General features: G+C 43.1%; 1 protein-coding gene across 19 annotated transcripts in view; it reads left to right on the top strand.

Moving 5' to 3' along the window:
* The window catches only part of Ank3 (ankyrin 3, node of Ranvier (ankyrin G)), a 329,054-nt gene that overhangs the window by 211,616 nt on the left and 95,923 nt on the right, over positions 1-21,515 (top strand). For 6 of the 19 annotated variants that reach the window (XM_013514814.1, XM_013514812.1, XM_013514817.1 and 3 more), the window contains 2 exons: positions 15,456-15,579; positions 20,205-20,307. In XM_013514814.1, coding sequence (XP_013370268.1) covers positions 15,456-15,579; positions 20,205-20,307 — 227 coding nt within the window. Of the gene's footprint in view, positions 1-8,377; positions 8,432-13,627; positions 14,204-15,455; positions 15,580-17,182; positions 17,195-20,204; positions 20,308-21,515 lie in introns of those variants that run through there. The other 13 variants (XM_013514808.1, XM_013514816.1, XM_013514818.1 and 10 more) reach the window with 6 other exon arrangements.

Here is a 21,515-nt window from a genome sequence, read left to right as displayed (position 1 = left end):
ATAATTATTTTTTAAAGACTTCTGTGAAACTACAGTAGAAGCATTTTACCTTCCTAGGTTTGGGGGAAAAAAATCCAGACAGATCAAGGGAGGAATTCAACTAAAATTAACATAAACATAATTTTGGATAGATTTGAAGAACTCATCTCAAGTAATTTTAGTAAACATATCAGAATATTCTCAATTACAAGAGAATAAATAGATTCTGACTTGGGACAATCCAAACCTCCAAAAGTAGGAAGGCGCTGGTGGCACACACCTATTACTGAGATGGCTAAGACAGGAGAATCATTTAATCCTGGAATTTAAGGGTCAGCCTGGGCAACATAGTGAGATTCTGCTTCAAAACAACCATTCAACCAAGAGCAAAAACAAAAGAATAGGAAGAATTATTTTTACAAATGTGATGCTGGATATCAAGAAGACCACCAGGAAAAAGGGACCTCTTGCCAGATGTGTAACACTATCCTGCTACTCTAATCTCTTAATCATCCTGGTAAAGAAATAGGACAGTTATGGATCAGTTCAGTACATCTGGAAAGAACCGTAGAGATTGGCTGTGTCCAGTGAATGAAGCGAGTGGTGGTACTTATGTCATGGTTCTTTTTTAGAGGCAGCAGAAATTATTCTTCTCTGGAAACTTAATTTTAGGAATGCCTCTTAAATCATGCTTTTAGCATTTTTCACTGCTTAAAACTGGCCTTTCAAATATACATTCCATGCATGCACGCCTCTCTCGGTGCTAGGGACAGCATGGTCACTTTGAAATGTCAGAAGCAAAGATCAGATCCTGCCCTGTGGCGTGAGAAGTTAGTACAGTGCTCGCGCACACCAGAGCTTTGATATGCGTTTCATCAGCTGTGCAGAGTGCGGGGAGACCTGAGGGTCAGGTGTCCGCTTCTGAGAGCAGGCAGGATGCAGGCTCGTCTGCCAGCCTCCTCCACCAGGCTCCTTCTGCTTACCAGAACACCTTTTGGAGAAGAAAGTCCGTGGCCTGTGTTGAGTTGATAAACAGCTTTGTAATGATCCCCCCAACATGGGAAACAAAATAGTGAATAAAATACATAAATAAAATAATGAGTTCAAAATAATTTCCAGCTGGGGGCTGGGGATTTAGCTCAGCGGCAAAGCGCCTGCCTGGCAAGCGCAAGGTCGTGAGTTCGGTTCCTGGTACCGGAGAAAAGCCAAAAAAAAAAAATAAATAATTTCCAGCTGAACAAAAAGATCTGCGGGCTAAGCTAGTGATCTTAATTCTAAAACAGAGAATGTTCTTTCATTGATAACCTTTTGACATGGTGATTTTTGTTTGTTTTGTGGGGGTTTTTTAGCTTTTTGGGGGGGTGTGGGGACTCTGGGAATCAAAGGCAGGAGGCACTGTGCCACTGAGCTGTATCCCTGGCCTAATGTTGCGATTTTTACACTTACCCAGTTATATCCACTTCTGCATGGATTCTCACAAATAGTGTAATTCAACATGCTCTAAATAGAACTTTCCAGAACAGTGTCTTTTCATATCCTCCCGAAAGTAAATGGCTCCATCACCCAGGCCAAAGCCTGTGAGTTGTAGGCCATCTCCCTCTTCATACCACTCACATCTAGACCTCCAGCAAGTCCTATCAGTTCTCCTTTAGTTTACATCTCAAATCTTCCTCTTCTCTCCACATCCGCTGTCACCACCCTGACCCAGCCCACCACTGTCCTGCGCCGTAGGAACCTCCTGACAGCTTTCTGGTCCTACTCACCCACCACACACTCAGCTTCCTATACAGCCCCCGCAGTGACCCTTTTAAGATAGCAGTTGGCTGGGGTTATTCTGTTCCCATTTCAAACCTTCAAAGCCTGCAATTATGCTTTTAAGATTCATTCATGCTATTGCAAGTAACTGTAGATCACTGTGTTTTCACATCTATATAATACTCTACCATATGCCTCTAGTATTATAATTAGGTTCTTCACTCTAACATTGATGAAAATGTTGGTTGTTTCCAATTTGGGACTGTGGTAAACTAAGCTACTATAAACCTTCTTTTATATATCTCCTGGTACTCAAAGGTACACACTTCTTAGGGTATAGTCCTACAAGTGTAATTGCTGGGCTTTAAATTATGCAAAGTCCATGGAGTTCACTAAAACCAGGTGACAGTAATCTAGGATTATAAAATTAGTGGCATAACTTTTCTTTTTAAAAAAGGCAAGGAAAAAAATTAAAAAGGCAAGGAAGCCAGCTGTGGTGGCACATGCCTGTAATCCCAGCACTTATGAGGTTGAGGCAGGAGGATCACCATGAGTTGAAGCCAGCCTGGGCTACATAGTGAGTTCACAGCTGGCCTAACTACATGTAAGACCCTGTCTCCAAAAACAAACCAACCAACCAACAAACAAAAGACACAGAAAAGAATATGATAAAGTGATTACTATGAAAAGAGGGCTGCTGTAGGGGTGGAGGCGAGGAAGCTTCAGAGCTGCGGCTGCTGTTCTGATCTTCGGCTCTGATGGCATCTATTTCTTAATTTGTTCGAAGGCACATTCACATTTTGTGTATATATCTGTGTGATTGCTGTATCTCATGGTAAAAGTAGCTGCTTCCCCCAAATAATATAAGCATACCTCAATAGTAGTACAAATGGAAAAAAATAGCAAGGCTTAACATTTTATGGAGACTAAATTCATTCCTTTAAAACCATCATCTGTAAATTGCATGTGACAGGGTTTCTGGCTACTTCCTTTCTGCTCAGTGCACTTCCTGGTTCCCCCTTCTAGCAGTCATTGATTTCAGGGGGTCAGCAGACGTTTCTGTAAGCTGCAGGGGTAGTGCTTTCAGTTTTCGGCCTCTGACAATCCGCTCAGCTGCGGCACTGCAACGCACAGGCAGCCAGAGACTAGACCTGAGGACGTGCAGTGAAACTATTCACAGAGATAGGCAGGAGGCAGCGTTTGGTCTGCAGATTGTAGTCGGCCGACTGCTGATTGATTTCCTTTCAAGTTAGACTGTTAGCTCCACAAGAGCTGAGCTGTCCTGGTTACTGTCCTAGCTCTTAGGACACAGGCGCATATGCTGTCACTCATGAATGAAGGCACCTGTGGGTTTAACGCCATCATTTACCTGTGTGTCTGCCCTGCCCAGGATTCCACACAAACGAGCCCTCCCAACCACAAGGCAGGTGCTGCTGCTTCCCGAGTGCCTCTGTGTGCTGGGAATTCAACAGAAACGTTGCTTGCTAAATTCCGTCCACCCTCACAGCAGTTCTCTGAGTTACACTCGCTGTTGTTCTTTTCTTCTCTCTCTGTCTCTCTGTCTCTGTTTGTCTCTGTCTCTGTCTTTGTCTCTCTGTGTGTGTTTCTCTCTCTCTCTCTCTCTCTCTCTCTCTCTCTCTCTCAGTACTAGGGATAACTCAGGGCCTTCATACTGAGCTACATCCCTAGTCCTTTTATAATATTTTCTATTTTGAGACAGACTTCACCAAGTTGCCTGGGCTAGCCTTGAACTGTGATTCCCCCTGCCTCAGCCTTCTGTTATTTTCATTTTACAGAGGTGGAAAATGAGTTTCAACAAGATTGGGAATTTTGATCAAGATCGTACAACTGGTCAGTGCCGGGGCTGGTATTCAGAGCCTTTGTACTTGACCTCTATTCCAGTATAGATGTTGTGTAGTAATGTCGATAGGCACCTCCTAACTGCTGGGCTGCTTAAATTTTAAGTGAGATCTCATAGAAAGGATTCAGCCTAGAATTTAGCATGCAGCAAGATCTCAGTAAATGTTAGTTACTTGGCACCTTATCTTGCTTAATTCTCTCAGAGTACTTGAGCGCATTGTTAGTATGATTATTACTCCTAATTTGCATTTAGTCCTAATTTAAAGCCCTCATTTAGAGTGTTTTAGGCCTAATTTACATTAAGGAATTGGGCTGAGTGAGTTTAAGATATTTGCTCAGATTTATGCCGCCATGGAAATGGGAAGCTGGATTTCACGTTTGTGCTGAGACTTTTTCTGCTCAGTGAGATGCCATAAGAGAACAGATCACATGGTAGGGAAATTCCAAAGAAGGGAGATTACTGAAGGCTGCACCAAGGAGCTGGGAAAGCTCGTTAAAGAATAAGTAGAATACAGACAGCAGATTGCAGGGAAGGTAGAAAGCCGGGATTGGAAGGAGAGGTTCCAAGTTCATAAAGCACCTTGGTCAGTATCAGAGACAGGAAACGGCAGGCCTCCATAGGATAGCTGAGCTCGTAGGGGACCAGTGACCCCAGGGCTGCCTTTAGCCAGGCCCCCGGGGCAGGAAGGGAAGAAGGGAAGCCAGTTAGCAAATTCCTTATACTGACCCTGAAGAGGAAGGGAAAGCGGAAGGACTTGGAAAGGAAGTGATGAGGGCAGTCGGGAAGAAGTGGAGAAGCGGGTTTCAGTGAAGCCAAAGGAGAAACTTCCTGGAGCTCCGAGCAGCACACGGGAGCCAAGAGCCCCTGCTGAGCACCCCTGAGCCGCATCCATCCACAGCACCTCCAGCAAGGTCATCTAGCAGGTGTAAAAACTGAGGCAAAATGAGGAGCTGGAACAACTTGTGGAGGTGGCTGCGAGTTTGGCAGGCTGCTTATTTACTGCAAATAACAGACTGGCTGTTTTTTCTATTCTTTTTTTTTTTCCATTTGTCCAAACCAAGTTATAATTCAGAATCTGCTTATTTCCCTCTCTAAATTGTTTCTGTCTCTGCCTTTCCACTGGAACAGTCTGACCTGCCTCAGGTAGAAGTGGGTCCTAAGTGGAGCACTTTTCATCAAGCCCCACCCCCTCGGTCCTATCTACCATAGAGAGAGAAGATGATCCCAGGGACTGTTACCGGGGGCTGCAAGGGCCAGGGCAGGCAGCTGGGAGTGACAGAAGAGTTAGGGAGACCAGGGGTCCACCGTGTTCCCTATGGGGGAGGGGTCCTTATCACCAGGGCCAGACCTCAGTGACTGAGAACACAGAAGAGGCCCCCAGGTCTTCACCTTGTGTGTGTACATCTTTGGGTTACAAGTTGGAAACACAAACCAATAAATGGGCGTTCACTCCTGCCTTAATGATCGGCAGTTTGGCTGTAAGGAAAAGAAGGGGCCCAATCCTTGCGTACACAGTGTACACTCAGTGGGAAAAGCGCCTGGTCCTTCTCTGTACACTCCTGGGAGGTGTGAGTGTGTTCCTGTGCTGTGCACACAAGAAGAGCTGAGCCTAAGGAGGTCTTGGCCTGAGGGGGAGGAGAGGGTGATAGCTAGGGAAGGGTGAATAGGAGAAGCGACGGCATGACGCTGTCCCTTGGATGTAGCTGCCTAATTTCCGTGAAGGTGGGAGCAGGATTTTAGTGCCTGACTTCCCAGGACTGGTTTGTGGCTAGTAATGAATTCATTGTCTAGTCTTCTTTTCAAGTGGCATAGATTTTAGATCATGAGACAAGGGTAGGTAATTTGTACTCTTTTCTCTCTGTATTGTCTTAAGATTTAGGTGCTTATTTGACTGAGTCAGTGTATTGTCTAAGGCTACTTAGATGACTAAGGGGAATTTCTACCCTTGGGTAGAGAACAAGAAAAAATTACGGTGTCTGTCTAAACCTTGTCTTCTACCTCTTTGCAGGAAAGATACTGAATCTTTTTGTTCCTTCCTGGGATGGGTTTGTTTATTAACTCAACCAAGATCACGGGGGACGTTTTTTATTGCTACATCTGGAAAACTTCCAACACTGAGTCATGTGTGCTTACTTTAGAAACTAGCCCAGCTTAAGGAGCAGTAAACTGGTCTGCAACTTTTAGAAAGCACATCTAGCCACAGTGAAGAGAAAATGTTTAGAAATTAAGAATCAAATTGACTTTGTACTCTGAAAAAAATAACCTGAACAGAGACAGTTGTTTGCTCCCTGAGGTAACAGCAATTTACTGTGAAGAAGTGTGCATACTTTGTCATTCAAATGCCATTCTCTTTCGGCCACCTACAAAGCCAGGGTCTCAAGAATACAGAGGGCTAGGGGGAAGGAAAGAAGAATGCAGCGGATGGCTGTCCCACCAGGGGTACAGGAATCCCTTACCATGGGAACACGGTTTCCCAGCCTCCTAAATGTCTGGTATTTCATCCGCAGTGCATCTGTTTCCTCAGCTTACCCCGGAGTTACCACCACATTGAGAAGGAAAGGAGGAGAATATTACACTTCAGTGCTTGTTTTATGTTTCGAAAGGACAGCCACTGGTGCCAGGAGATGATGGAAAACGGAAGGTCTAGGGAAGTCGCCATCAATTGCTCACTCTGAACTGAGGCGGCTGGCGGAGCAGGACTCTAGCTTTCCCTTGAAGATGGAGCTGCCAGCTTTTCTCTGAGCTTCCAACCATGCAGAAAAAATCCAGAAGGTCCCTGAGTACTGAGCTGGGCCACAGGGCCACTCTGGTCCTCCAGCCTGACCCAGAAGTACCAGGGGCAGCCAAGAGCTCTGAAGTCAGTGACACAACTTCGTCCCCTACACATGGCTTCCTGCCCCTTGTCACTCCTTAGAATATATTCACAGTCACCTGGGTCAGCAGAGGTTCTTGCTCCACACTGCAGAATGAGAGGAGAAATACAGATCTGGAATGGAGTAACTTTTCTATTACCTATTGCCTGACTCCAGGATAGAATTAGACTTTTGGAATTAAAGTTTGAGTGGATAAGGGTCCTAATCTTACCACATTGTTTCTTTTTCCTACTCTTATTTCCTTGCTTCTGTGAGAACCAAAGTATCAGGAGATCAAGGGGAAAGTCACGGGAAGAAATAGAGTCGTTTGGATTCTTTGGGTTGAAAGGGAATTGTCTAAACACTGCGCGGCATATAAGTCTTTATGTTAAGGTTTTAACTTGGTGTAAAACGTTTTCTTCCTAAGTTATCTGTATGTTATGAACCTCCAGCAAATACAACATGCTGGATCTCGTTTCCTATTATTAAGCCCTTCACAGAACATTGCTGAGCAGAGGGAAAAAGGAAAGTGCATGGAGGAATTAGAACACTCACGGGCATCTAGTGGTGGCCCATGAGTGGCAGTTCCTTTTCTTCTGTCAGATGGCTCTGACCACCCTGCCTCCTGCTTTAGGGATAGAATTAGGGCAGAAGGGCGTGAGACGATAAGGAAGGGCTTTGGCTATGTGAGTCTTTAGCTTCAAAAAGTGAGTCAAGAAAATAATTGTGCTCCTGCCCACTGATAGGTCTATGCTGCTTGCCGCTTGGATGGCACTTGTTACTCTATGATCCAATTCAAGGGCCCTAAAACTGAGTCTCAGCCAGCTGCACCAGCTCAACACCTTGCTGTTCTGGGAACACTCCCATGCTTTCGCTCCTATGCTGTGTTCTTTGGCTGGGAATGGCCTTTATTCCTTTCTACCTCATACATCCTCTGTCCAGCCTCTCCTGAGTCTCAGTCTAATGAGATGCCTTCCTCTGAGCTCACCCTCTATGCTGTGGAGGGGAGGGGTCCGAGTCCTGCAGTCCGACTGTATGGGTTCCACCCCAGGCTCTGCTCCTGACCTGCCATGCAAGTTGTATAGAATAAGTGAATGTCTCTGAATGTTTCTTTGTGGATAAAGGGGAACAGTAGTACCTTGGAGATGGGGATTAGAGATGCACATAAAATGTGCTCCATCTGTCATTTGCTTGTATCCTGGTCTTCTTTACCAAAAGGCAAGGTTGGCTGTGCGCTCTGGATATATGAAGTATGGTTTGCAGACCGGCAGCATTGCAGTCACCTGAGAGCCTGTTACCTGTGCTGGAAGTCTGGGGCCTTTCCTGAGCCTGAGGGCCCTGCAGCTGCAGGTTCACCAAACACTGTATATATCCAAATTTGAGAAACGTTGTGCTCATTTAATTGAGTATAGTTATGGAAGCTAGTATTTTAATTAGTCTAGTAATTCTCTCCCCGAAAGATACTTAATTCTATAAGATCTTTAGATAACTTATTTACTTGTGAAATTCCTTTACAGTCTGGTTCTCAAGTGTGTTTCCTGGAGCAGCACCATGAGGTCACTTGGGAGTGTGTTAGGAATGCACATTTTCAGGTGATTTGGATGGAAATTATGAGTTGTAAAGTACTGGGTTAGAACATGAGGAAGCTACCAGAAATACCACGCTAGTCACATGCATCTCCTTCCCGCACATCTTCTATGTCATTAATTTCATCTTCTCTGGCCAGTCTCTCATAGAAGTGAAGGAGAATATCATACAGTCGTGTTTCCTCTCCACACTTGCTGGATTTCCACTCTTGCACACATTAATGTCTACCTGGAAGGCTTATGATGTGCTAACAGTATTTCCAGAGGATGGAACACACAGTCTGACTTCTCTGCAGTGCCTGTATTTTGTTTTATTTTGTTAATTTTATTCATTTTTTGAATAGGTGATAGATGCACATGGTACAAAGTTCCCAAGGTACAAGAGTTTACAGTGACAAGTAAGTCTCCCTTGCCTTATCCCAGTGATATAGTTTCCTCTGCAAAGGCAATCACTGAACTTTCAATCATTCACACATTTATTGAGCACCTACTATGGGCCAGGTACTGCTCTGGGCAGCAGATGTAGAAAAATACAAACAAAGCCCCTACTCTCAAATGCTCACCTTTTGACTAATAATTTCTTGTAGTATTTTGTTTAATAATCTAAGTTTTCGCTAGTCAACACACTACAGTAATTAAAAAGTAGGTCTCTACAGCCAAACTAGTTAATTTTGAATCCCATCTTTTCCATATTTTAAGTGAGCTTGGATTATTTATTTCATCATTTCAGACTGTGCTTTATTGATCTTAAAATAAATATAACAGTTCTTTTTTATATAACATGAGATTAAATGGGATAATACTGTATATACTAAGCACAGTGTTCAGAACATAGTAAATGCTCAATAAATATTAGTGTTGATTATATTAGTGTGATCTCATTTTCCTATGGTGTAGACTAGAAATGGTTAAAAATATTTTCTTATCTTGGTAGTTTTCATTTCTTCTCTTTCCTATATGATCAAAAATCAATTTTTAAAGAATAGCAGTAAATTTAAGTCATCTAAGTTGATCATTAACTGCTTATATATACAACTATTCACTAAGTTCGATTAAGAAGCCAACTAATGAATCAGAGTATAATGATTGTTCCTTTTTATTCAACTAATCTAGTTTTTTAAAATCTCATGTAATTTGAAGGTTTTACACTACAGTTTTTATTCAAATGTTTTCAGCATTTTAGTGTTACAAACTACATATCTTGGGATTGTTCTGTATTCCACAAGAACTAAGCACTTCTGAGCAAACTTTTAGCAATACAGTTCGGTAGAGTTATTTTAAAGGAGTCTATTTATGATTCAAGTCTACAGTCAGATGAGAAAGCAACTTTCAGTCTTTACAAAAGCAACAAAAGCCAGGCGTGGTGGCGCACACCTGTAATGCCAGCAACTGGGAGGCTGAGGCAGGAGGATCGTTGAGAGTTCGAGGCCAGCCTGGGCTACAAAGTGAGCACAAGTTCAGCCTCAACTGCATAGCGAGACCGTTTCAAAAAGATAAAAAAACAACAAAAAAAAGCAACAAAAGTATGTCATAGTGGTGGTTTTGAAAGTGGGAAAAGACTGGAAGAAAATACCCTGAAGAGGAAAAGAAAGGAGAAAAAAGGAAGAGAAAGAAAACCCCTAGCATAAGAAAACCTCTTAAATATCAGACCAAGAGCTGTTTCCTTTACTCAGCATAAAGAAATGATCACAAGAGGGCATAATGAAGGTTGCAAGGAGTCGGGGGTACATATACCCAATTATCTATTGGACCACTGGTTTGAAATCTAAAAAGAAATAAGGGCACACCTATTTGGTCTCCCCCAGTCCTGCTAATTATTTAATATATTCTTTATCTTTCTCTGTATTTTGTTGTGTTTTCCTGATAGGCAGACTTATGGGTCTATGAATGGGCCATTATAGTACTTGAAATCTCCTAGCCTGCTCAGCCATGTACGGAGGATCAGAAGGGATAGCTGGGAAAGTGAAGTGTTACGCCTGCATGGCATTTTTGTTATTTGGCTAGTGGTGGGGTCGAGGTAGATTGAGGGAGTTCTGAGTTCTCTTTACATTGTCTAGGTTCTGGTATATTGTTGACAGAAATAGATTAACAAAAAGAACGCTGGCAGTCAAAACTAAAAAGGGGAGGCTTTATCTACCAGCACTGGCTGCTGCACTTCTGGTCTTTGTCTGTGCTAGTCATGTAGTACACTACAGAGCTAGCTCCTCCTTTATTAGGGTTGCATTAGGCATTGAGCATACGACTTCTTCAGCCTACTTTTGACCCCGTCGTTTCCAGTTTTGTCTTTGGTGACCTCGCCAGGCATGGGGGCATAAGCCTGTAATCCCAGCTATCCAGGAGGCAGGAGCATAGGAAGTTTGAGGCCTGCCCAGACAGTTTAGTGAGACCTTGTCTCGAAATACAACTTAAAAGGAGCTGGGAACACAGCCCAATGGTGGAGCTAAGAACCCATCCAGAACTTGGTGGTTTAATTTATTATTTTCTCCCATGGCTCTGTGAGTTAACGGGGCTCACCTGGGCTCCAGGGCTCTTCCATGACATTGCAATCAGATGGCAGCTGAGGCAGGAGTGACACGATCAGATGTCCAAGATGGTGCCTCCATTCACAGGTCTGGCTTTCAGCTTTCAGGGGTTCCCTCGAGCTTCTTTATGACACAGTAGACAGTGGACTGGCTTCCCCCACCTAACCACTGTTCCAAGAGACTCTGAGAAGATATAGAGTCTCTTTGAACTCGAACTGAGAGGTCACACAAAAGCTCTTTTCCTGAGTTTTACAGTGCAAAACTTTCCCCAACCCAGAGTGAAGTAAGGGCTCTGCACACAGGTATGAGAAGGAGGAGACATGGTACGTGGAGGCTGGGGAGGGCGTCTGCCAAGACTGCCAAAGCCCTCTTGGCCAACACAAGTGTTACTTCACTGACCAAGCACATCCAGGACTCATGATCCCACCCAAGTACTTTTTAGTAAGTGAACGTGTGTGGCTCTTAGAGACGGATATACAGATTTTGTTTTTTTAAAACTACATATTTCTTATATGAATAAGAATTACGTATTAATAAAATTACCTTGGCTGGCTTATACACACTTTTACCTGTAGGTTATAAGCTGGCACTGAACAAAATATTTTTGGATTATATAGTGGGTTAAAAAGCAGCAAATCAGGGGCTGGGGATTTAGCTCAGTGGCACAGCGCCTGCCTGGCAAGTGCAAGGTCATGAGTTCGATTCCTGGTACCAGAAAAACAAAACAAAACAAAAAAGCAGCGAATCATTCACTCAGCATAATTTATCTTATTCCTTTCTAGTCTTGGGTATAGTAGTGTGTTGTACTGCACAATCATTACAGAATGTTTCAAAGGAGAATGGGTCTTTTTGTTGTTATTGTTTAGTCATTTACAGTATTCATTTAATCAACAAATATTTGTTGAACACCTGTTCGAGCCAGGGCCTGTGTAAGGAACTGAGAGCAGGGAATGTCCCTGCAGCTGCTGGCCTTTGTCTTCACTGATAGGAATGGTAACAATTTAAGTGCTAATTCTATAAGTTCATGCAAGCAGATACTGGGCATTAGGAAAAGCTGAGTTAAAAGAGTCACAGTGCTGATACAACTCTTACTTTCATTTAATGCATGCAGGAGCTGTTGGAGTAGGGGCAGCCTCATCCCAATTTTGTAGCCTTTGAAACTACTGTGACTCTGAGGATTAAATGACCTTTCAAAGGTCATCTAATCAATAAATAATAGAGCTTGAATTTGAACCCAGAGCACCAAACCTGAAGCAAAATAATACCCTTGTTTTCAGTTCTACAGTCCTGTCTTTTAAGAAATATTTCCACTGTTCTAGAACGGTAAGAACAGAATTACTGCCACTGCACTATTTTAATTAGTTTTTGGCCAAATGTGTAGCTAGCTTCTACCCTCGCCCAGTGCAGGGCTTATTTTGATTTCGCAGTGACCATTCCAAAGTCTGAGAAGGATAGGTAAAGAAGAACAGAGACTTACTTTCATTTACTGAGGCTTGACTGTGAGCCAGTCATCAATTCATTTTGAAAAGAGTGGTAACTTACTGTGGCATGGAAATTTAAATAAATGAAAATAAAGCAACTTAACCTCTTTATTAGGCATCACAAGTTAGTTACACAGCTATTTGTGAGGTATTTCCAGTATGCCCTGGGAAGGGAAAAGTGACCGATTCCTTGTCTAGGGATTTCACCAGGCAATGAGAGAAACCAAGCAGGTATTTTTACTAGCAGTTCATTCTGAGGAGAGCCACCCCCAGGAGGGGACACCACACTGGATGACCAGTGGAAGTGGGAGGGGCTGTAAGAAGAGCAGAAAAATTAGTTAAGCTGAGAAGAGGGGAAAAGGTTCTCTCCAGAGAGTACACCCAGTGTAAGGTTCAAAGTCTAAGCGTTTAAGGAATCCCAGGGACTGAAATGACTTTGTGAGGCAGACAGGGTGGGTGTGGTGGAAGGGTGGCCCCGGTTGAAGCTGGCCGTGAACTCCTGGGAAGGGTGTTATATTCCTATCCCAGGCCTTGTCTGGAAGTTGGAATGCATGGCAGTGACTGAAAAAGGCTTCCCTAAGTTGTATGGATTCTGTGTTTGAGACATTACTGTTTAAAACCGTAGCTTTCCTTCTTTACAGAGCTGGAAAGTGATTCTTCCACTGGGGGACAGTTTCCCTGTGTACCAGGCATTAGAAATGGCTTCTCTTCCACTTCTGTGTGTTTAGAATGTTGACTACAGCCAGACTAACCAACCACACAAAAGGTGTCGTATAGCTTTAATACTGTGTGAGTCGCTCATTCTTCATTCATTTACATATTTATACAGGGAAAAGACAACTGTTCCCCACCTCACCGGTGCCATAGATTGAAACTGCGTATTGTAGGTAAAAGGCCCTGAAGGCTAGAGGTGACCTCAGTTGGAAGGGCTGCAAGGTAGCTTACTGGGCAAGACAGCTTCAGAACTCATCACTTGCTTTTCCAGCCTAATTCTCCAGTGTGTGTGTGTGTGTGTGTGTGCGCGCGCGCGCGCGCATGTGTGTGTGTATGTGTATGTGTGTGTGTGTGAGAAAAATGGCTTCTGCACTGTACCCAGATGGAGGATGCACCAACCCTGCTAGTTTTTCCTCATTGCCAGTATAAACAGGGTGGAGCCGCCCAGAAAGGCGGCCCTGAGCTCCACCAGAGAGAAGAGACAATGTAACAGTGAGCAGGCCAACACCTCCAGGCCCCAGCTCCTACCCAGGCATCAGAGCCCCTCCCAACAGCGCCCGCCCTCCCTGGGCCTGGCTCCCTCTGCGGGACCGCTCCAGGAGGGAGGACCAGTTAGTCCCTGGGGTGTATTCCAAAAATAAAGCAAAACGCCCGGTTGCCCCCACCCCAGCTGGCCTCCCTAAGGCTGCCTCCTGCGAGCTCCGGACGGTCAGCCCTGACCTAGCCCCTTCCCAAGCGGGTCCCCGCGTGCCGGGCTGCGGCTGCGCCCCGGGCCCCGCGTTTCACAACCTCGGCTCAAGGGCAGGCCCTCCCCCTCGCTCCCCTCCTTCCACCTGACAGGGACCATAAATAACCGAGGCTGCGGGTGCTCGCAGCCGAGAACAAAGTTGAAAGTTTGCCTGGAGCACGCGGCCCCGCCCCGGGCCCCTTCTTTGTGTCCTCCCCGCTTGCCCACCTGGGGCGGCCGCGTCTCCATTCATTGCGGGAGCAACCCCCTACCCGCCCCCGCTCCCCGTGCGCCTCCCGCCTTCTCCGCGCGGTCCCGCGGTCCCCCACCGCCCCACCGGCCGGGGTCGAATTACCGAAAGGCTACACCGCCGAGCTGTATTTACATACAAACAGCTCGCGCCGGCCCTCGTGTCCCCGCGCGGCCTGTAAGAGCGCGTCTGCGGAGCCATCCGAAGGAGCTTCATCTCCAGGAAGGCTGCTGGAGGGTTTTTTTTTTTTTTTTTTGGCCTGAAACTTTGAAAATCTTGGAACTGTCCTGAGTGGGGAACGATGTGCAGTTGCTCGCCTGCCCGCGAGGAGCCCGCGGCGCCGATGCCGGGGCAGGCTCCGGGGCCGCGGTGAGCGGGGCGCGGACGCCGACTCTAAACCCCGGCGTGCGGAGCTCCTGGAAGCGTCAGGAAGGCGCTTGATCAGCCCCGCCTGGTGGAAATGGCTTTACCACGCCGTAAGCGCTTTCTTTAACTTGTGCTTGGTGGGTGCTGGTTGTGTTTCTGGGGCAGCGGATGCGCCGGGAGCCCAGCCGTACAGGGTGACTTAAAATAATCTCTTGGTACTAGGCAGTAGTAGAAAGTTGATCTGTTTGGTTTTCCCATGTGCAGAAACAGTAGTTGACAGTGTATTTTTAGACTTGATTGGTAGTTTAAAGCCCTGATCTGGTGGTTTCCTGAGTTTAAATGAATGGAACTTGTAAACGGAACTGAGTGAAGGAATGGGAAAAAATAGCCGGGGCGCGTGAATCACTCACCTTTGGAGAAACACACACGTTTTTTGAGATCTTTTTCGGTCAGTCCAGTTTGTGTCCAGAAAGAAAATGAGAGCCATAAAAAAAGACTTTGCCTGTGTGTGGAACGGACTTTTCCACAGCCTGGGCTGCATTTTGAGGAGGGTGGGAAACATCCCACAGGGCAAAGACAATTGAAAAACCTGCCCTGTCACTCTTGGAATGTGGCTTTCTGTGTGAGGTCATGTTAGGTCTATGTAGCTAGTAAAAGTGGTTTATGTGATTTAACCCTTTACGTTGAGAGTTGAAGAACAATTCATACAGTCCTCCTTTCATGCTATGAAGCCCCCGTTTATCTCTTTGGAAGGTAGGATTCCTTTCCAAGTGGACTGAAAGCATTGGGACTGCTGGGTGAGTTGATAATTTGAAAGGTTAAGAAACAGTACAACATTAATATTTCTGGGGTTCCCGCAAACAAATAGTTCAAACTCACATGTGTACCTTGCTAGTTTCTCACATAAACCCCAAACTGAAATCCAGTGTGTACAAAAAAGTTTTTTTAAACTGTGTTCCCTTCCCACATATAACTTTAAGAGCCGTAATGCAGAGGTGTCTCTTATTTAGCAATCCATGTCCATTCAGACAAGCTGCCCTCATCTCATCGTGGGTGAGGTGAGGAAAGGGCTGACTAACTTTACAGGATCCACCTAGTGCCTTAAAGGAGAGGATGGAGTTAGAGGTGATGTTTCAAAACTAGTACTTAACACTCAGAGTTGGATATGAACTTAATTTACTCTTGAGATTGTGTACTAACCTCTACTTGTGCTTTCTAAGCCACAGCTACAAATCCAGGGGATAGAGGCGATGGTCTGAAGTAATGGATGATCTGCTGATGACCAAAGGACTAGGTTTTCTCCACAGCTGACAGATGTGCAGAAAGAGGCTTCTGATCTCGGCTTGCTCTGTACCTCTGCAGGTGAGGATGCGATGACAGGGGACACGGACAAATACCTGGGGCCGCAGGACCTTAAGGAACTGGGTGATGACTCCCTGCCTGCGGAGGGCTACATGGGCTTCAGTCTTGGAGCTCGTTCTGCAAGGTACTTTCGTTACTTTTTTTCATAGTTAATTTAAAACAACCATGGTTTGTCATAAACCAACATCATTTTAATTTTCCACATCGTCCCAGAATGTGCTCTTTGGATGAGGGTGTGAATTTGGTGAAACGTTTTCAACCAAGATGTAACACGCTCTGCTATTTTCTTTCATGGTTTTCGGTCCTTAATTTCATGTGATCAAACGTGTATTGTTTTTTTCTTTCCCCTGCTTCACAGTCCTGCCTCAAAAGTAGTAACAACCGAGCTCACGGGCAAAACCTGGGGAACCAATCTGGGTCACATGTCTCCAAATTAAATTTTGCTCCACATCAAAAGAAAAATCTTATTTGCAAATAAGAAATGTGAATATGGATTGTTTACTGTTCTTTATTGCTGAAGGAATGAATTCATGATGGAGACTTAAAAGACAGAATCCTTGAAAAATTATATTTATTAAATTGTCTACCAAATGTAGAACTCTCTTCTGCAACTGCTCCCATATTTAGTTTGCAAAGGGACGCGTTAGTGTAACAGTAACTTACATAGGTCACAGAGAGGAATGGTGGCGAATTCAGTCCTTACAACTGAAGCATGAAACTTTTGTATACCTCAAACCTTGACTCAAACTTTTTTGCACTGCTCGGAAGGAACAAAACCTGGTCCCGAATTTGGAAGACTTCTTTTTTCCTGGTGTGGATTAACAGCTTGTTTGCTGACAGTCAGGTTATTTTAAAGCTAATAATTAAACCTTCTGAGCCAGAACCCTGAGGACATTTTCCTATAGTTTAAGAATCTGTTGTAAAAGTTTCATTGTCTAATAGTAAATGGCACTTCCCACAAAGTAAACCTTGGAGTTTATTCTTAGTGAGGTTGCTATGGCCAGTTTAGATACTGAATTGATTTTTCTTTGAGTTAGTCTTTTCTAAATAGAATTGTGAACCTAGTAGACTTAGAACTTTTTCTTCACAAATACACTTATAAAAGACCTTAAAATCTTACTGCAGCAGGTGTCATAACAAGAACAGATGATAAGACTGAAAATATGCAATGTTTCAGGTAACCGTAGAGTGAGGAGTTACAATTGAAAATCTGCAGATTTGCAGAGGCAGTACAGATTCTTTATATCTTGTTTATACCTTGCTCAATATTCTGTAGCTTTTATAATCAAACAATTAGCCGCTTCTCATCCTCAAATTTGTGATTCATTCATTAGCACGTATGAAATTACAGCAGCGGACCTCTAGTGAGATATGAAACCAGAGTATTGCTTGTTATAATTTTTTCTTAAGATTATTCTAAGGCTGTCACACTTCTCATTTTGACTATACCATTATCTGTTGCTATTATACGTGAGTCTTTTTTTTTACATTAGCAATGTATGTTATGCTCAGAGGCAAACATTTTTAAAGAACTATAAAGCCGATATTTTAAAGCACTTTAGAGTATTATCAAGGAAATTATTCTGAGTGTAACATTTTAAAAGGAACGTGTTAAACGTGTGACTCATTCAACCATGTTTTTTTTTTCTTTTTTCCCTGTCTGATTTTTTTTGCATTCTATTTCTCCTGTTTTTTTTTTTTTTTTTCTAAAAATACTTTAAAAATAGTCCCAAGATAAGGTAAGAAGACACGGCGCTTTTGTGACTTTTTTCCACCCTTCCCCAGCTCATGTTCTTATTTTTGTTTTCTTCAGCATTGTGATGTGCTGTGCTGCGATGTGATGTGCTGTGCTGTGCTTTTTTTTTCTGCTTAGCTTTAGAAAATCAGTTTTGTAACTGAGAAAATTAGCAAGAAACTAAAAAAAATTATATGTTACTTAGTGCCCCGGTGATTGAATACTTAAGGAACTTCTCTCACTCAACAAATTTTGTGTAGTGCATGAAATAATTGAAAAAATTTCGCCAGGCTTAAAGAAAAAGTCTTGATTTCTAGGGCTGTTGTTTGCTGGATGCTCTTTTGAGTAGTGCTAGGTGTACTGGTATAATTTTAGATTTGGAGGCATGTTTTTCTAACACTTCCGATATTTAACACATAGGGTATATTGATGGCTACAAATAATATCACTGGCATTAGTTAAAAGCTATTTGATGCTTTCAAGATCCCCAGCAAATAATCAATAGGTTTAGTACCTGAAAGTACATAGGTGTGTTAAACATTCAGAGTGAAACTTCTCGGATTTAATTGGTTCCATCTGTCTCACGTAAGTTGGTCTCCAATGACCAGGAATAGAAACTCTAGATATCCAGTAAAACAAAGACAACTTTAGGCCTTTCTGGTAATAGCTAGGCTGTCACCAATTCTGAACTCTGTTCTTCAGTTGCCACTCATATATATATATATATATATATATATATATATATACATATATATATAATGGAGAAGATACTGCAAAGTATCAACAGATCTTAGCTATATTTAAAAACTGAAATCAAAATAAATATGTAATCTCTCTTAAAAGTTTTAAGTATTTGTCCACATATACGATAAAACTGCCTCACATACCACAAGTGTTGACATAGCACGCGGTGAGAATGATCCTTTGAAGAAAAGAATGTTGTGTACAGAGCAGAGCTCTGCGGTGCCTCTCAGGGCGCATTAGTGGAGCTGTGAGGACCCAGAAGCCGCACTGTTGAGCAGGGTAGCCACTAGCTGTGTATGGCTATTTACATCAAATTAATTAAAGTTAAAGAAAATGTAAAACAGTTTTTCAGTCACACTAGCCACACTTCAAGTGCTAGGTAGCCACATGTGGCCAGGGCCAGTGACAGTGGACGGCACAGATTCGGCACATGTCCAGCATCCTCTGGGCTTTGTTGGACAGTATTGAGTTGGAGAAAATGGCTGTTCTTTGGAAGCTTTTGCTGTAGTGGAGACAAGAGATGAGACTACAAGCAGCAGGAGTAAGAGAAGGAAATGCTCACAACTGGAGAGAGGGGGAGAAAGGGAAGAGCTGTGGGTCACGTGATGGGGCACAGAGGGCCTGACTGTGCATAGAGTCATGTCGCTGTCTAGGCAAGCTCCCCGTGCTGGGAGAGTGGGCTCGGTAGTTAGGCATACACGTTCGCTGAATATACTAAACAATAACTATAGAACGATGGTTATTTTTGAGTCTGAGAAAGATCAGTTTGAGATTCTGATGAAAGCTAAGGCTCTACTTCAGAAGTATAAACCTACCCATCTGTGTAGATTCTCAGAATATTGCCCATAATATCAGGAGCCTCTGTATCTTGATATAAGAATACCCACTTTCCAGTAATCTTTAGAATACTAACAGGCAGTGGGGAAAAGACATTGTTTTGTGCGAAGCAAGGAATTATTCCTCATTTACAATACTTTTCTTTGCTCGTTTTCACGTCAGGTACACATAAGGCCAATGCCAAGGTCAGACTGAGTCAACAGGTAAGATAGGATAAACAATGTTTATATCCAGTCAGTTGTAGAAGCAGTGAATAAAGAAAAAGTCCTTGTCCCTACACCGAAAAGGCCACCAAAACAAAAGGGACTGGGTGTCCACATGCTAGTTGAGGGACACCACATTGCTGAGGAGCCAATTAAAAACTTCAGCTAAGTGGTTTTATATCCTGCAGCTGTCTTCCGAGGACACGACAGGAAACCTCAGACCTCGTGGAGGTGAGGAAAAGTGATCTCGTGACAGCCTGCCAGGTGAGGTAGGGAGGCAGGTGGGAAATGACCTCGGAGTGGTTCTTCAGAATCTCCGTGCTTCCTGCTCCTGGGGGAACCCGAGGTATTAATCTGAGACTCAGATTGATTACAGTTCCAGTCCTTACGTGCTTTAGCTGGATCTATGCAGGGCCATTAGGGTGGCTCGCAGAGCTGCCTTCTTTCAGTCCCTTACTCTGCTAGCTTTCAGTGTAGAGGTCATTGTGATGAAAGACTCTTCAGAGCATCTGGGAACCACACTCTGGGAAGTTCAGGAGCTACATGGAGGATTTTAGAGAGGTTGGGAAGGGAAACAGAAGGAGCGAGGAAGATGAGTAGATAGAGGGAGGAGGGGTGAGATATTTGCAGGAAAGAGAATAACCATTCAGAAATTTGAATGTTTCTTTGAGGCCAGGAAGATGGCAAAGAAGATCATACAAGTGTGTTTGAAATACTTTTTCTTTCATGTTTTCAATGAGTAGCAACTACAGACCAGAGTTCTCCATAAATTACACAGCTATGTAGTTCTCAAAGACTTATAAACAGACCAGCTCACAGCAGACAGAATTCCATTCAGCTGTGCAAGGCAAGCAGACAGGGACCAGAGAGGAGACTAATGTAAGGTCTGACCCACCACCCACAAAACAGTAATTATCAATTATCTGGAGGTTCTGCCCGATATGATGTGGTTCAGATTCATAGTCAAACATCCAAAGTTTTCATGCATTTCATCTCCATGTGTATTTAATACCAGTTGACCTAATTCTAAGCAAAAGCTGTTCATCAGAGTATGTGTACTTAATACATTTCCTCCAATATAGAGAATTTTATGTTTGATGATATCCTTTCAAAAAACATTTGTTGATATTTTTAGCCATCTTGCCTGTTTGGAAAGTTGCATGCATTAATTTTCTTTTATTCATCTCATCATCATCTACCACTGTTGAATGGTTAACTGTAAATACACAGCCTCCGCTCCTTCAGTTCGGATAGGTCTTACACCTTGAACAGAAGCTCCTATGCCCGGGACAGCATGATGATTGAAGAACTTCTCGTGCCATCCAAAGAGCAGGTACACATTCTTCTTATTCGCAACAAACTCTTTGGTTGTTGAACTTTAATCTCTATGACTGAATTAAGCTCTACGTCCTATAACCAAAAAAATACACATTTCTGTGTTTTGATTTTGCATTTGTAAATCTTCTGATACTAGCCATGTAAATGAAAAGAGTCACTTATACTATGATCAGAAATATCATTTTCTTCTGCAGGACAGTTCCTCAAACTCAAAGGGGAACTTAGAAAGTGTTTTTAAAAAGTATAGATACTTTTCTCATCTCTAGATCAAATCTATTTCAAATATTTACTAGATCAAATCTATTTCAAATATTTAGAGAAAGTTGGTAATAATTGGTATGAGTTGCCAACATTATTCGCATGGATGTTTTATTTTGCTAAGTATGTATGCATGTTGGGATTTGCTAGGGTTGTTTGCAACAAGTAGTTAAAGATTATATTGGTCATAATTTCAATTCCTTGGTTTCAAAGCTGCCTGTCATTGGCTTTCTCAAGATGTGATAGTATTTTGTTTCCTCTCAGGATCTCTGCTAGATTTACTGGGTCTCTGGGCAATTTCTTCTTTCCAATAATATGGTTGGATAGATATTGGATTAACATAAAAAGTTTAGCAGCCTAGTCCTGTTTTTTATGTGTGCTCAGGATTTCTGTATATGAACAGTACCTGGTTTTAAATATACACAGTAGTGATCTGATAGCGGATGGAACTGTTCAGAGTGTAAAACTAACTTGAGTGTGGCTTGTAATAGTTAAACAGTGTTAATAATTGGTGAAATCATGCTACATTTACTTATTTACTGCATAGTGAAGGGGAATTGAAGCTAATGAATAAGTGACAGTCTCCTAACCCCAAGTTAGGGGTTAAGCAATGGGTAGTCAGACTTCTCTCCCTTGTGTCTGGAGATGCAGGCATACAGATGTGTACTGTACATCACAGAAGCCTATGGTGAATATTACTTTATACTCTAGAACATTCTTAGTGAGCACATCTTACAAAGGTGAATACAGCAACTCCTCAATGTTTGGACAGACCAAAAAAACTACTTTGCAACACAAAGTGTTGGTACTAGAGGAAAAGACATTCTCTCAAATAATGAAGCTAACCTTATAGGCATTAGGTTTTGCCAGGTATTGCTTGAGATTTTCAAAGAATCCTCACCTTAATGTGGTAATTCTGCTTCCTCATGTTCCCCATTGCAATGA

The sequence above is a fragment of the Chinchilla lanigera genome, unplaced genomic scaffold, assembly GCF_000276665.1.
Source record: "Chinchilla lanigera isolate Chin_1 unplaced genomic scaffold, ChiLan1.0 scaffold00024, whole genome shotgun sequence".
Lineage (NCBI taxonomy): Eukaryota > Metazoa > Chordata > Mammalia > Rodentia > Chinchillidae > Chinchilla > Chinchilla lanigera.
This window is presented reverse-complemented; position numbering and strand designations above follow the sequence as displayed.